This window comes from Acinonyx jubatus, chromosome F2 (genome assembly GCF_027475565.1).
Source record: "Acinonyx jubatus isolate Ajub_Pintada_27869175 chromosome F2, VMU_Ajub_asm_v1.0, whole genome shotgun sequence".
NCBI classification, from domain to species: Eukaryota; Metazoa; Chordata; class Mammalia; order Carnivora; family Felidae; genus Acinonyx; species Acinonyx jubatus.
Genome location: NC_069394.1, coordinates 2806402 through 2819454, shown reverse-complemented (window position 1 = coordinate 2819454; position 13053 = coordinate 2806402). Strand labels below are relative to the sequence as shown.

General features: G+C 54.6%; 1 protein-coding gene across 7 annotated transcripts in view; it reads left to right on the top strand.

The window, feature by feature from the left end:
* Positions 1–8006, top strand: part of DENND3 (DENN domain containing 3) — a 49655-nt gene extending 41649 nt beyond the window's left edge. For 2 of the 7 annotated variants that reach the window (XM_027063799.2, XM_027063797.2), the window contains 5 exons: positions 1259–1413; positions 2483–2616; positions 7194–7312; positions 7391–7528; positions 7715–8006. In XM_027063799.2, the coding sequence (XP_026919600.1) occupies positions 1259–1413; positions 2483–2616; positions 7194–7312; positions 7391–7528; positions 7715–7915 (747 nt within the window). In that variant the 3' untranslated portion in view covers positions 7916–8006. Of the gene's footprint in view, positions 1–871; positions 1414–2482; positions 2617–6455; positions 7313–7390; positions 7529–7714 lie in introns of those variants that run through there. The other 5 variants (XM_027063798.2, XR_008292873.1, XR_003421527.2 and 2 more) reach the window with 5 other exon arrangements.
* Positions 8007–13053: the final 5047 nt, after the last annotated feature.

Below are 13053 nucleotides of genomic sequence, written 5' to 3'. Positions count from 1 at the left end.
CATCTGGGTGGCTCAGTTGGTTAAGCGTCTGACTTTGGCTCAGATCGTGATCTCACGGTTTACAGGTTCGAGCCCCGCATCGGGCTCTGTGCTGACAGCTCAGAGCCTGGAGCCTGCTTTGGATTCTGGGTCTCCCTCTCGCTCTGCCCCTCCCCCACTTGCACCATCTCTCTCTCTCTCTCTCTCTCTCTCTCTCTCAAAACCAAATTAAAAAAAACTTAGAAAACAAAGTTACACAAAAACATCTATAAATTACCATTGGTTGTTGACTTTTCTAGGCCGGAAACCCAGAGAACCCTGTCTCGCTACAGGACGGAAAACCGTGGGCAGTTGTGTTTGTGATTAGTCTAGTCAGTCCTCATTATTTGCACATTCCATGTTTGCAAATTCACCTGCTTGCTAGAGTTTATTTTAACCCTGAAACAAATACAGCATTTTCACGGTTATCCGCAGACGCACACGTGCGGGGGGGGGGGGGGGGGGGGGGGGGGGGGGAGGAAGGAGCTGTTGGTGTGCGTTCCCAGCCGAGGTCAAGCCGGTGGATGCTGTGTCTTGTTTCAGCCCCTGCTGGACACAAGGGCCCTCTATGCGGCCTATTTAGTGCCACGGTTTTGCATTCTCGTGTTGTAATGGTGATTTTTGCTGCTTAAAATGGCCCCCGGTGTAGAGCTGGGGTGCTGTCCAGTGTCCCTAAGCCCAAGAAGGCCGTGATGAGCCTTCGTGAGAGTCAGGCAGTAGGTGAGCTGCGCTCAAGCACGAGCTGAAGCATACTTGGCCAGGAGTCCGGTGTTAATGAGTCAGCACCGGGTAAAAAATCAGATGTCTTTTAAAAAAAATTTTTTTTTTTAACGTTTATTTATTTTTGAGACAGAGAGAGACAGAGCATGAACAGGGGAGGGTCAGAGGGAGACACAGAATCTGAAACAGGCTCCAGGCTCTGAGCTGTCAGCACAGAGCCCGACACGGGGCTCGAACTCACAGACTGCGAGATCATGACCTGAGCCGAGGTCCGCCACTTAACCGACCGAGCCACCCAGGCGCACCAAAAATCAGATGTCTTTAGACAGAAGCACTTTGAACACATAACAAGTTTACGTACTGATCGGCAGACAGAAACATGGCCAGGGCTCGTGGGAACCGAACCCCGGGTCCCCCCCCAGGGGCGGAGGTTCGGGGCTTGCGGGGAGTGGGTAGGACAGAGCTCCTGGGAGTAACGAGAGGGGCCAGTATTCGTGACGCGTTCTCCGCCCGCTGTCAGAACTGCATGGCGATGGCGGAGCAGAGCCAGGTGTGGGTCGGCTCAGAGGACTCCGTCATCTACATCATCAACGTCCACAGCATGTCCTGCAACAAGCAGCTCACGGACCACCGCTCCGGGGTCACGGGCTTCGCTGTCCAGAGCGGGGCGCCCAGGTACGGCCGGGCCCTGCCGGGAGAAGGGGCCGCTTGGCTCCCGGGCGGGGAGGGCCGGGAGTCCCTAGGGGGAAGGGTCCGCGGTCGCCGTGGCGACTGCCTTGGGCCGGCCTGTCCTGAGCAAAGTCGCGTGACGTTCTCGTCTGTGTCTGGCCCTGAGTCCAGAGGCGCGGGTCTCTGCTGTGGGCCAGCTCCGGGGTGAGCGTGGGGCTCAGGCGGCCACTTCCTCGCCTGTCCTCAGTGGCTGTCGGTCTGCCCCAAGTCTTTGGCTTGCGGACACAGCATCCCGTCTGTCTTCACACGGTGTTTTCCGAGTCCAAATCTCCCTGATGAGGATGCCCGGCATAGCGGATCAGGGCCCATCCTGTTAACTGTCGCTTGAATACTCCCGTAGAGGCCCTGTTTGCAAGTAGTGCCGCGTTCTGAGGCCCTGGGGGTTCGTGGTGGCCCTTGGCTGGGGGGGTGCAGTCCGACTCCTAACACTTTTGCTTCACTTATTCGCTGTCTTTACCATACTAAGAACGTCAGCGCGAAGGCAGGCACCCGTGTTCTGCTCTTTGCCGTGTGTCCTGTGCCTAGAACAGGGCCCGGCACACAGTAGGTCCTCATTTACGGTCACTTGCTTCACCACCTGGGCCCAGGGCCCACGGCCCTGAAGCTTGTCTGCTGCCGTCCTCCATGCCGCCCTCCCCTGCTGCCCTGTCCCTTAGTTTCGGGGTGCCGTCTGTCCTCAGGCCCGGCTCAGAGAGCAGCAGGTGCCGCCCAGAACCTCAGCCGCTATCACGAGGGGAGGGGGCCGGGACGGCACGTCCTGCGTAAGGGGCGAGATTTCACTCAGCCGCCACGTTAGGGTCTGCGGAGCCGGCAGCAAACACCGACGGGCGAGGACCGGCCTCCTCCGCAAACCGTCTTCTCCTGCGGGATCGGTTAGCCCCTTGCTAATCGTTCCCGCGACACGGGCAGCGTTTGCTTGGGCGAGAATCACCGTGCATGCTGTGGACCTTTATCTAATGGTAACTTCGTTGGCTTCCGTGTCAAGTGTTTCACACCCGTGTGTTCGCACCCCCAGCAAGGTGTATTCGTGCAGCACGGACGGGACGGTCCTGGCCTGGAATGTGAGCTCCCTGCGCGTGACCAGCAGGCTCCAGCTGCCGGGTGGCGGGCTTTCGTCCATCCGCCTGCACGACGACTGTCTGTGGTGCTGTAAGTCCTCAGCCTCTGCCCCCACGAGGGGCCCAGAGCCCTGCTCCGGGGGGAGGGAACCCCAGGACGGCCTGCGGCCGGTCTGCTCTGCCTCACGCGTCTTCAGCTGCCTGCCGCCTCCCGTGTCTGCGGCTTCCGGGAGCCCTCTGTGGCCCTGTCTCTGTGTGTCAGCGCGCGGGCTCGGGTTGACCCCACGTTTACCCCTCGGAGAAAGCGTCGGACTCCCCTTGGAAGCTGCCGCCCCACCTTACGTCCCCGCCCGCGGTGTGTGCCAGTTGTGATCCCTCCGCGTCCCCACAAAACGTGTTGGGTTTGGTACCGTAACCACCCTCGTGGGGCCGCCTGCCTTTCCCAGCCGCGTGCTCGTCTGCCGCGCGTGTCGTCCCTGCAGAGACGTGGGCTCGTCAGTCTGCGCACCTGCGGTGCCGTGAGCAGGCTTGCGCACGAGGCTTCTGTCGTCTTCGCGCCTTTCCGTGCCCCACTGCCCCTTCTGTCTTTGTCGCTCCGTCGAAAAGGACGCGGGAAACGAGAACTCCTTACATTCAGTTTTTCTTTTTAGCGCCACATTTTCTGCGTTTTGCTTTACCTTTTAGCGGTTGCTCTAAGAACTGCAACCGGCAGGCTTACCTGTCACAGCCGGCCCGAAGCAACCAGGACCCCCCTCCACGTATCACGTACGCAGCTCACGCGAGTATGACCATTTACCTCCTCCCGCCCCTTTGGCTGTCGCTGTTAAGAGCAGTATTTTAATGCTGCCGTCGGGATAAAGCTCAGAAAATATCGTTAACATTTTTGTTTACGCACCCCCTGGTGTTGGCCTGTACGGTCACCATTTCAGGGGAGCTTCGTGCCTGGTTTGCCTCTGGCATCATTCCCCTTAGTGTTTCTCATGGCCGGAGTCGGCTGTAAACAGACCGATCTTTTCCACACACTCTAGCGGTCTCTTTCCAGTTTTGCGTAGCCCTGTCTGTTCCTGATGAGAAGTCCACCGTCGCTGCTGCTGTTCTGCCGAAACGACCTGCCTGTGGCTGCTGGCGGGCCGTTCTTTGCTTTCGGGAGTTGGGCTACGCTGTGCTCAGGCGGGAGGCTACGCTGTCTTGCTTGCTCTTTACATTCAGTGGGGGAGACTTGGAACCGTTATCTCTTCGAGTATCTCCTTTATCCCTTCTCTTTCTCCATGTCTTCTGAGATCCTAACTTTTTTTTTAATGTTTATTTTTGAGAGAGAGAGAGGATGCAAAGCCGGTTCCAGGCTGACAGCAGAGAGCCTGAGGCAGGGCTCAAACTCACAAACGGCGAGATTATGACCTGAGCCAAAGTCGGGTGCTTAACCGATAAGCCACCCAGGCGCCCCTGGGATTCTGTTTATATACATACGTGTGTGTGTATTCATTCTAGAATTATATTGGAATATAAGACGTATATTCTAATATACGCATTAGACCATTCGATAACACCCCACCTGTCTCAGGCTGTACTTCTTTCATGTTTTTCTCAGCTTTAGTTCGGTTAAGACCTAAAGCTTCCTCTGTCCTGTCTGCTGTTGAACCTGTCAGGCAACTTTTCATTTCAGTCCAAGAGATTCATGTATTTTACATTTTTAAAGAACCTGCATTTCTCTTCTACATTCTTTGTGCCCATGCGTCCTCTTTATACTTTCCTGGAAGTTATGACATTTGTTTGCAGGCAGAAGTCCTTCTCTGCCGGGTCCCCGGGCATCTGTGGGTCTGCTTCCGTTCACGGCTTTTCTACTGAGTTGTAGGGCTGCCTTCATGCTTGGGGTGTAGAGGGACTTTGTTGTGTCCTGGGTGTTGTGGATGACACATCAAAGAGACACTGGGTTAAAGCCGCCTTTAAAGAGCATTATTTTATCCTGGAAGGTCGCTAAATGACTGGCCCATCATCTTGAGCCTGTGTAGAGGCTTCCTTTTAGGTTTTTCTTTGGTCGATATATTGCAGTTTTGACCTTATTCCTAGAGTACATAACGCCTCGTTCTGGCGTAGTCTTTATTTTATACGCATGGCTCTTTGAGGGTCTCAGGGAAATGCCCGAGGCACACACACCGGGCCTTCCCAGCTAGATAAGCTACAGCGCTGAAGTAGGTCTCTTCCCAGGCCAAGGTTCTAAGAATTTTTACATAGATGTTTGGGTTCCCTCGTTGGGGGGTGTTCCCTCTCTTTCCGGCCACACTGGCAGCTTAGCCGTGCCCTCGGCCATGGCGGACTGCAGCATACGCTAGAACACCTTTCCTCGGCGTCCCACAAAGAACCGGGAGGTATCTTTAGGGAAAACCTGGCGTTTCTTTTCTTTCGAGGATCGTAGGCCTCAGCTCTCGCTGATCTCCACAGGCTGTCGTGTGTGTGTGTGTGTGTGTGTGTGTGTGTGCGTGTGTGCGCGCGCACGCGTGCACCACCCACCCCTGGATGCATTTTGGGCTCAGAGCTGACCAGACCTTGGGCTAAAAGGTGCCTGTTAAATGCAGGGAGGGAGGTAACAGATTAGAGTGAGGACAGATAGCTTTGCTCTAAGGACAGGATCCCTTTTACCTTCCAAGTCAACTGAACGCGGTAAGCAATTTTCCTATTTAACAGCGACGAGAAAAGTACAAGACAAACGCAGAGTTTCTTGAGGCAACAGAGAGCACGTGCCTAGAAAGTGTTGTCCCTGAACGAGAGTCACAAGCAGAAGTCTGGGTCGCTCACCACGTGTTACCAGTGCACATGCCGGGCCGGTGTCCGTGTCTGTGTAAACTCGGGACATCTGTGTGCACGGAGGCGGAACCTGGAAGATCGTGAGCCTGAGGGGCCGGAATGTTCTAGCCCAGGAGCACCATGTGAGACCTTCGTGTCTACCCCCGGGGCCGCAGGGGAAGCAGCCCACGCCGTGTGCCCAGGTCATCTCCTAGGTGGGGAGTAGACCCCAGTCCCACACCTGCAGGCGGACGTTTGTACCTTGAGGTTGCTGGCGCACCCGTGGCTCAGGCTGTGGCCTTCAGGTAGGCACGTCCGGGTTCAAATCTGGGCTTGGTCTCTGGGCAGCTGATCACTTTCGGCAGGTCCCTCACGGGCTCTTGGAGTGTGTGTCTTCGTTGGTAAAGTGAGCTAGAGGGGCGCCTGGGTGGCTCAGTCGGTCGAGCGTCCGACTTCGGCTCAGGTCGTGATCTTGCGGTTCGTGGGTTTGAGTCCCACATCGGGCTCTGTGCTGACAGCTCGGAGCCTGGAGCTGCTTCGGATTCTGTGTCTCCCGCTCTCTCTGTTCCTCTCCTGCTCTCACTCTGTCTCTGTCTCTCTCAAAAATAAATAGTAAAAAAAGTGAGCTAGAGAGGGTGCCTGGGGGGCTCAGTTGGTGGAGTATTCGGCTCTTGATATCGGCTCAGGTCATGATTGCTATTTGTGAGTTCGAGCCCCATAAGGGCTCAATGCTGACAGCTCAGAGCCCGACTGGGATTCTCTCTCTCCTTCTGTCTCTGCCCCGCCCCCACTTGTGCTCACCCTTGCTCCCTCTCAAAATAAAATAAACTTCAGAAAGAAAAGTGAGATAGAAATCCCACCCTCCCCTTCGAGAGCCACGGTCCTTGGCGCGCTGAGCGTTGGTGACGGCAGCCTCTTCTGTCCACGCCAGCTTCACGTACCGGGGCTCATTCTGCCGGGGCCGCTTCCTGGGGCCACGCGTCCAGCGCACTGAGGAGGGCTCTGGGGAGGGGGACAGAAGTGCCTGTCCACAGGGTGAGCCCAGGTGCTCCCAGCCAACAGCAGGTGTCCTGGGGCCTCACGGCTCAGTCCAAGTAGGTAAGGGTTTCTGGCTGTCAGGCTCCCCGTGGATGAGGCTTTGCTTATTAGGTCTCAGAAAAACCACACCGAACGGAGCCTAGAAGCAGGAAGGCGATGTGACGGCAGCTCGCACTTTCCATGACTGAACACTCAGCTGGGCTTCCAGTCCTGGGGTGGCCACAGCCGGCAGGGGTCCCTGTGTGTCAAGGCCGAGTGCCGGGGGTCCTGTGGTCCGCTCGCAGGGGACGGGAAGCCGGAGTGGCACAGCCCGGGGCCGCTCCCACGTTCCACCTCACGGGCTGCTGTGCCCTCCTGCCCCCGTGTGTGCGAGGCTGGCCCGGTGGCCGCAGCGCCGGGGGCGGGCGGCCGAGCAGGAAGCACGGAAGACAAGGACGGGCTTCGCGGCGTTTCCGTCCCTCCGTGTCCGGGGCTGCCCCGCAGCTGGTGTCTCCACGTTCCCCGCTGCCTGGAGCCTGGTGACCTACAGGTCTCGGGACGTGCAGACGCTTGGCTTGCAAGACGACCTTTTCCTTGAGCCGTAAACGGAAGCACTTAGTGGCCTGTGGCGCTGTCCCCTATAGTTCTAAGTGCCGGCAGGGTGAGGGCAGGCCGCACCTTTTAGCGACAGGAGGAGACCCGGAACGTCCGCATTTGCAAAGCCTCAGGAGGGGCCGCGGGGCGGACGGGTCACCGGGGTCCTGGGAGCAGCGTGCCAGTGCCCGAGCCGGCACCGGGCGGCAGCCGGTTGACCCTTCCGGCGGCCCCGGGGCACCCGCCTTCCCTCACGCTGGCTCTTCTGCTCCGCAGGCACAGGTAGCGGCATCGTGGTCGTGACGACAGGTGGATCTCTTCGTCAGGAACTGAAGGTGGAGGAGAACTCTAAGGACGCGAGCACCTCCTTCCTGGGTTTCCAGCTCCTCCCCGAGGTACCCGTCCCGGCAGCGCCCTCCGGCGGCACAGCGGAGCGGGCGCGGCCACCAGCCACACTGTGATTCCCGTTTCAGCAGGAGCAGCTGTGGGCGGCGTGTGCTGGGCTGGACGGCGTCTACATCTGGAGCCTCAGGGACCTGGCCCGGCCCCCTCAGCGGGTCCACCTGCAGGACTGCGCCGAGGTCAGCTGCATGATCAGGGTGAAGAAGCAGGTACGGCCGGGGCCACGCCTCCCCGGAGCACCCCCCCCCCCCCCCCCCCCCCCCGCCCCGCCGCCTCCGGCTCCTGCCCTGCCCTCGAGGCCGGTCCGGGAAGGACTGGATTTGGGGGCGCGCAGGGGTCTCCCCGCCCAGGCCCGGCGGCGTGTGGCCGACGTCCCCTCCGTCTCTCCTTGGCAGATCTGGGTAGGTGGCACGGGCCGGTCACAGGGGAAGTACAAAGGGAAAATCTATGTGATCGACGCCCAGAGGAAGACGGTGGAAAAGGAGCTGGTGGCCCACACGGACGCGGTAAAGACCCTGTGCTCGGCAGAGGACAGATACGTGCTGAGCGGGTCGGGCAGCGGGGAGGGGAAGATCGCCATCTGGAAAGTCGAGTAAACGTGGGTGAACGTGCCGAGCCGGGCTGTGCTCTGAGGGCCGCGTGCCTTCCGCTCCTCGCCGGCGCTCCCTGGAGAAGGTGGCTGGGGGCGGGGGCACCGCCGTGTCCCCTGCACGTGCCCGTTTGGCTCCTCGGCCTCCTGAGGAGGCCTCCGGTTGGAAGGGATTTAGCCAGATCACATACGACCTGCAGACCTCATTTCTCTGGTTCTGCCTTCTCTACTTCATTCAATGAATACATTTTAAGCATCAGGCTTACAGGAGACCTACGGCCTTCAGTTGGCTTCTTGTTGCCAGAAAAGTTCACGAGAGGAGGTGTTTTTTAAATGACTGCTTTGTGGTTGAACGGATTTGTGCCTGCCCTTGCTTTCCCCATCAGAGCAGGTGACCCAAGAGGGGACAGGGAGGGGACAGAACGCGATGAAGGTGTGCGCACAGGGGTTGGGCTCACTGAGGCAGGATCTGGATTTAAGGCGAAATTCTTATAATGAAGAAACCTAGAGAAACTTTTCTACCAAAGATCACAGACGAAAACTTTCGTCTAAAATAGCACACACAACCTCGTCTTCCGGTGAAGTTGCCGTCATTTACCTTAACGTACGTTTCACCTGTCTGCATGTGGAGTGCACGCCAGACATGTCTGTAGTAGGTGCTTTATTATTTAACCGAAGATGATCTCATTAGCTCTAAATAACTACACATTTGCAGAAAAAGACCTTTTATACGTTTGTACTATAACATTGAGATTTCATTCTCTCAGGGTCCAGCAGGGAGGGCTCTGGTATGGTTATGGGCTGAGGAGGGGAACCCGCCTGATGCACCGTGTGAGGGCCCGTGGCCTGTCCCCTGTGGACCCACCACGAGCTCAGCCGCGGAGGGGCCTGCTGAACTCTGCCCTGGGTTTTTGGAATCAGACACTGTGCTGGACCTCACTCACCCCGGGAGGTCTCAGAGGGTCTCTGGCCAAGTTCTGGTAGCATCTACAGGATCTCCAGACGAAAACTTTGACCAGGCCCTGGGCTGGGTCTACGGGACCTAAGCGTTTTGCAAGGTCCAGACCACTGACCCAGATTTTGGGGTGCTCTGGGAATGTGGTACAGAGAACAGCCAGGTGGGCTCATGCCCCCATGACTATGCTTACGAAGGGGGTGCGGTCCCGACGTCCAGAAGGAAGACTCGGCCATAAACAAAGCGTGGGAGGTTGAATTCTGCTTTTGCAAACACATGGAAGATTGCGGTCAAATCCTGTCAGAAACACACATGAATTATTTAATGTCCGTCCACACGTGACCAGGCGTTTTCACCTTGTCAACAGTAAATTCCTTTATTAAAGACTGAGGTCTTGTTTTCGTTCTTTATCCAACATTAACCGGTGGGAGAGATCTGTGAAATAAGACAGGACCCCTTTGGATTTGCTGTTAATTCCGAGCGCCCATCAAGTTGTTCTAATGCAGGCGTTTCATTTCCTTTATTGTTGGTGATAATTTCCAAGGTCTTACTTGACAGTGATAGAGTGGCCAGTGGGGCTTGTTGAAATGGAAAGGGCGCTTTATGCCTTCGGTATTTCCTCGGTGACCTGAAGAGGGTCCACGATGACTGAGGTGTCGTGCGAGAGCCCCAAATGAGCTGGAATTCATTCAGCAGACAATGCCTTCCTTGCCTTGGCTTCAGGAACCTGAATTCAGCTGGTACCAAAAAAGTGTTTATCTTGTACTAGAAGCCAGTCTATTACAGCTTCAGCTCTCCAGCTGGATTTCAGACAGCGGGAGAGAAAGCTTGCTTTTGGGTGCTGGCACGGCTCCACAACGCCGACCAAGTCTTGCCCCACTTTAACTTACTGCTGAAGTTAAAGATGATCACTGGTCTTGGTGATTTGTTCTCCGAAGATGTGAACTCACCGGCTGCTCTCAAATACAGCCTTGGTACTGGATGTGATCGTAACGTCTGAATTAAAGTGCATGACTTCTGTCCATTCCTAGAAGATCCCTTAGGAAGACGAAGGGGTGCTTTCTCCCCGTGGCTGAGGAGGGTGTGGATAGAAAGCCAGGCAGAGTTGCCCTGCTGTCTCCAGTGCCTGGAAGCGTTTGTATTTCTTACAGCAACGCCACGGGGCCCCCAGGAGGTGAGGCAGAGAGGCTCATCTGTGAGCCGCCGCTCAGCTGTATGTGACCCCAAGCGCGCACAGGGACTCCAGAGCTCTGGGTTTCTGTGCCCTGGACTAGAGAGGGGGCCCGAGGCCCTGGGTGAGGCCACGGGGCCGGCCCCCTATAAAGCGGAGGGCATTCCTTCATGCTGGGTTGGTTTGGTGGCTGTGAAGGGCATTCCGCTGCTGGGCCCAGAACAGCCCAGGGAATATCCACCCAGGCTGCTTGCCGGGCTCTTGTGAAAATATTCAGAAAGAGCTTGTAAAGATGCAACAGTGGCTGAAGTAGGCTGAGCAGCGGCCCTTTCTGAGGCCCTGCCCCCAGAGGCTGTGGGGGTGGCCCTGGAGATCTCCAGATGAGGTCATCCTGGCTTAGGCAAGGAGGGCCCTAAATACAGTGACAGGTGTCCTTAGAAGAAGGGAAGACACAAGAGACCACCAGGCACATCATCTACAAGAGATGCACGTTAACCATACAAACACCCGGGAGAAGAGCCCGGGGGCAGTGGGCGGGGGTGGGGTGCATACCGCCATGCGTGTCCGGCAAAACAGCCTCCAACTCAAGGTACAGACACTGTGTGCGTGGTGCTGAAAAGGCAACTCAGTTCATAGTGATGCCATTATTAATTCATACATGTAATAATCCTTGAGAGCACTTAATGGAGATTCGAGACCCTTGAGGGAAACGTGGAGGAACCATAGGAGGAGATGGTCACGTCCACGGTAGTTGGGAGACGTTAACACCCTTCTCTTCGGTAAGTGACAGAACCAGTGGACAAAACATTGACAAGCACATAGAACATTCCCCACCGTCCACCAGCGAGACCTGGCATTATACGTTACCCCTCACAATAGCAGAATATCCCTTCTTTTCAGGTGCACATGGAGTGTTCACCAAGCTAGACCATGTGCTGGACCATAAAATAAGTGAAAAAATTTAAATCTTACAGAATATGTTCTCAGACCATACCAAAACTTAAACTGGAAATCAACAGCAGTAATTGCCTAAAAATCCCCAAATTGAAATTATGTTGCAAATTAAAAATTACTTCCAAATAACCTATGGGTCAACAGTATCACAAAGGAAATTAGAAAATACTAAATTTGTGGGATGCAGTTAAAGCAGTCCTTAGAAAAGCTATAAGCTTTAAATGCCTCTATTTTTTTTTTAAGGGCTTTGTAATTTATTCTTTTTCTTTAAAGCTTGTTTATTCACGTTGAGAGAGTGTGTGTGCGCACATGAGCGAGGCAGGGGCAGAGAGAGGGAGGCAGAATCCCAAGCAGGATCCATGCTTTCAGCACAGGGCCCGATGTGGGGCTCGATCCCATGAACTGTGAGATCATGACCTGAGCCGAAACCAAGGGTCAGGTGCTTAACCGACTGAGCCACCCGGGCGCCCCCAAATGCCTCTACTAGAAGAAAGGTTTACAATTAAACCTCCATATTTAATCCAAAATAAGTAAAGGAGGGAAATAACAAAGATAAGACCAAAATCAATGAAATGAAAAACAGAATCAACAAAGCCAAAAGTTGGTTCTGTAAAGTAACTGGTAAAGTCTAGTAAAACCAACCACGAAAAAAGGGGCAAATTATCAACATCATGAAAGGATGATCTCACTGACAGACACCAACACGGTACCATCAGCAACTTTATGGCAACAAAGTTGATTCGATATACACATTTCTTGAGAAACACCTTCATGAAACCAGCGCAAAAAATAGAAAACAGCCCTGGGAGCCCCGAGGGCACAGTTGCTTACGTGTCTCGATTTTAGCTCCGGTCATGATCTCCTGGTTCTTTGGGATGGAGCCTCTTATAGAGCTCTGCACTGACATTGTGGAGCCTGCTTGGGATTCATTCTCTCTCTCCCCCATCCCCCATGCGCTCTCTTTTTCTCAAAATAATCATTTAAAAATAATATTAACAGTCCTACATCTACTAAGGAAATTGACTTTAGTCAAAATCCTTCCCACTCAGAAAACCCCAGGCCTTGTGGATTTCGTTGGTGAATCTAACAAACTCTTAAGGATGGAATATTGAAATCCCACAGAAATGTCTCAGGATAGAGAGCACTTCCTGATTCACTTACGAGACCAGTGTGACCCTGTACTAGAATCTGACAAAAATAAAATTACAGATCAGTTCCCCTCAACCATGGATGCAAACTTTCTGAACAAAATATTAGCGAACTGAATCCGGCAACATTTTAGAAGGATAATACAGCATGACCAAGTGCATCCAGAGATGCAACGTTAATTTAACACTTGAAAATCATCTGTAAACTCCACGTTAGCAGAATAAAGGAGAAAAGCCACAACCATCATCTCCACAGATGCCGGAAGAAACGGACACAATAAAATTGCCATTCACGATAAATATGCTGGCAAACTGAAAGGGAACTTCCTCAGACTGATAGCACCCTCGGGAACCTGCCGCAGACGTCATACCTGATGGTGGCCATCTGGCTACTCCCCTCCCCTCTAAGACGGGGGACAGGGTAAGGACGCACACTTTCGACCCCCCATTTGACACCGCACGTCACGTCCTGGCCAACTGCATGAAGGCAAAAATAAATAATTAGAAGATTGGACCAGAAGGACAAAACTATCAGGGCACCTGGGGGGCTTAGTCAGTTGAGTGTCTGACTCTTGATTTCTGCTCAGGTCAGGATCTCAGGGTCGTGGGATTGAGCCCCGAGTTGGGCTCTGAGTTCAGTGTGGAGCCTGCTTGGAATTCTCTCTCTCAGTGGGAACCCTCTTGCACTGCTGGTGGGAATGCAAACTGGTGCAGCCGCTCTGGAAAACTGTGGAGCTTCCTCAAAAAATTTTAAAAAAATTAAGAACTACCCTACAACCCACCAATAGCACTGCTAGGAATTTACCTAAGGGATACAGGAGTGCTGATGCATAGGGGCAGCACTTTCAACAACAGCCAAATTATGGAAAGAGCCTAAATGTCCATCAACTGACGGATGGATACAGAAGCTGTGGTTT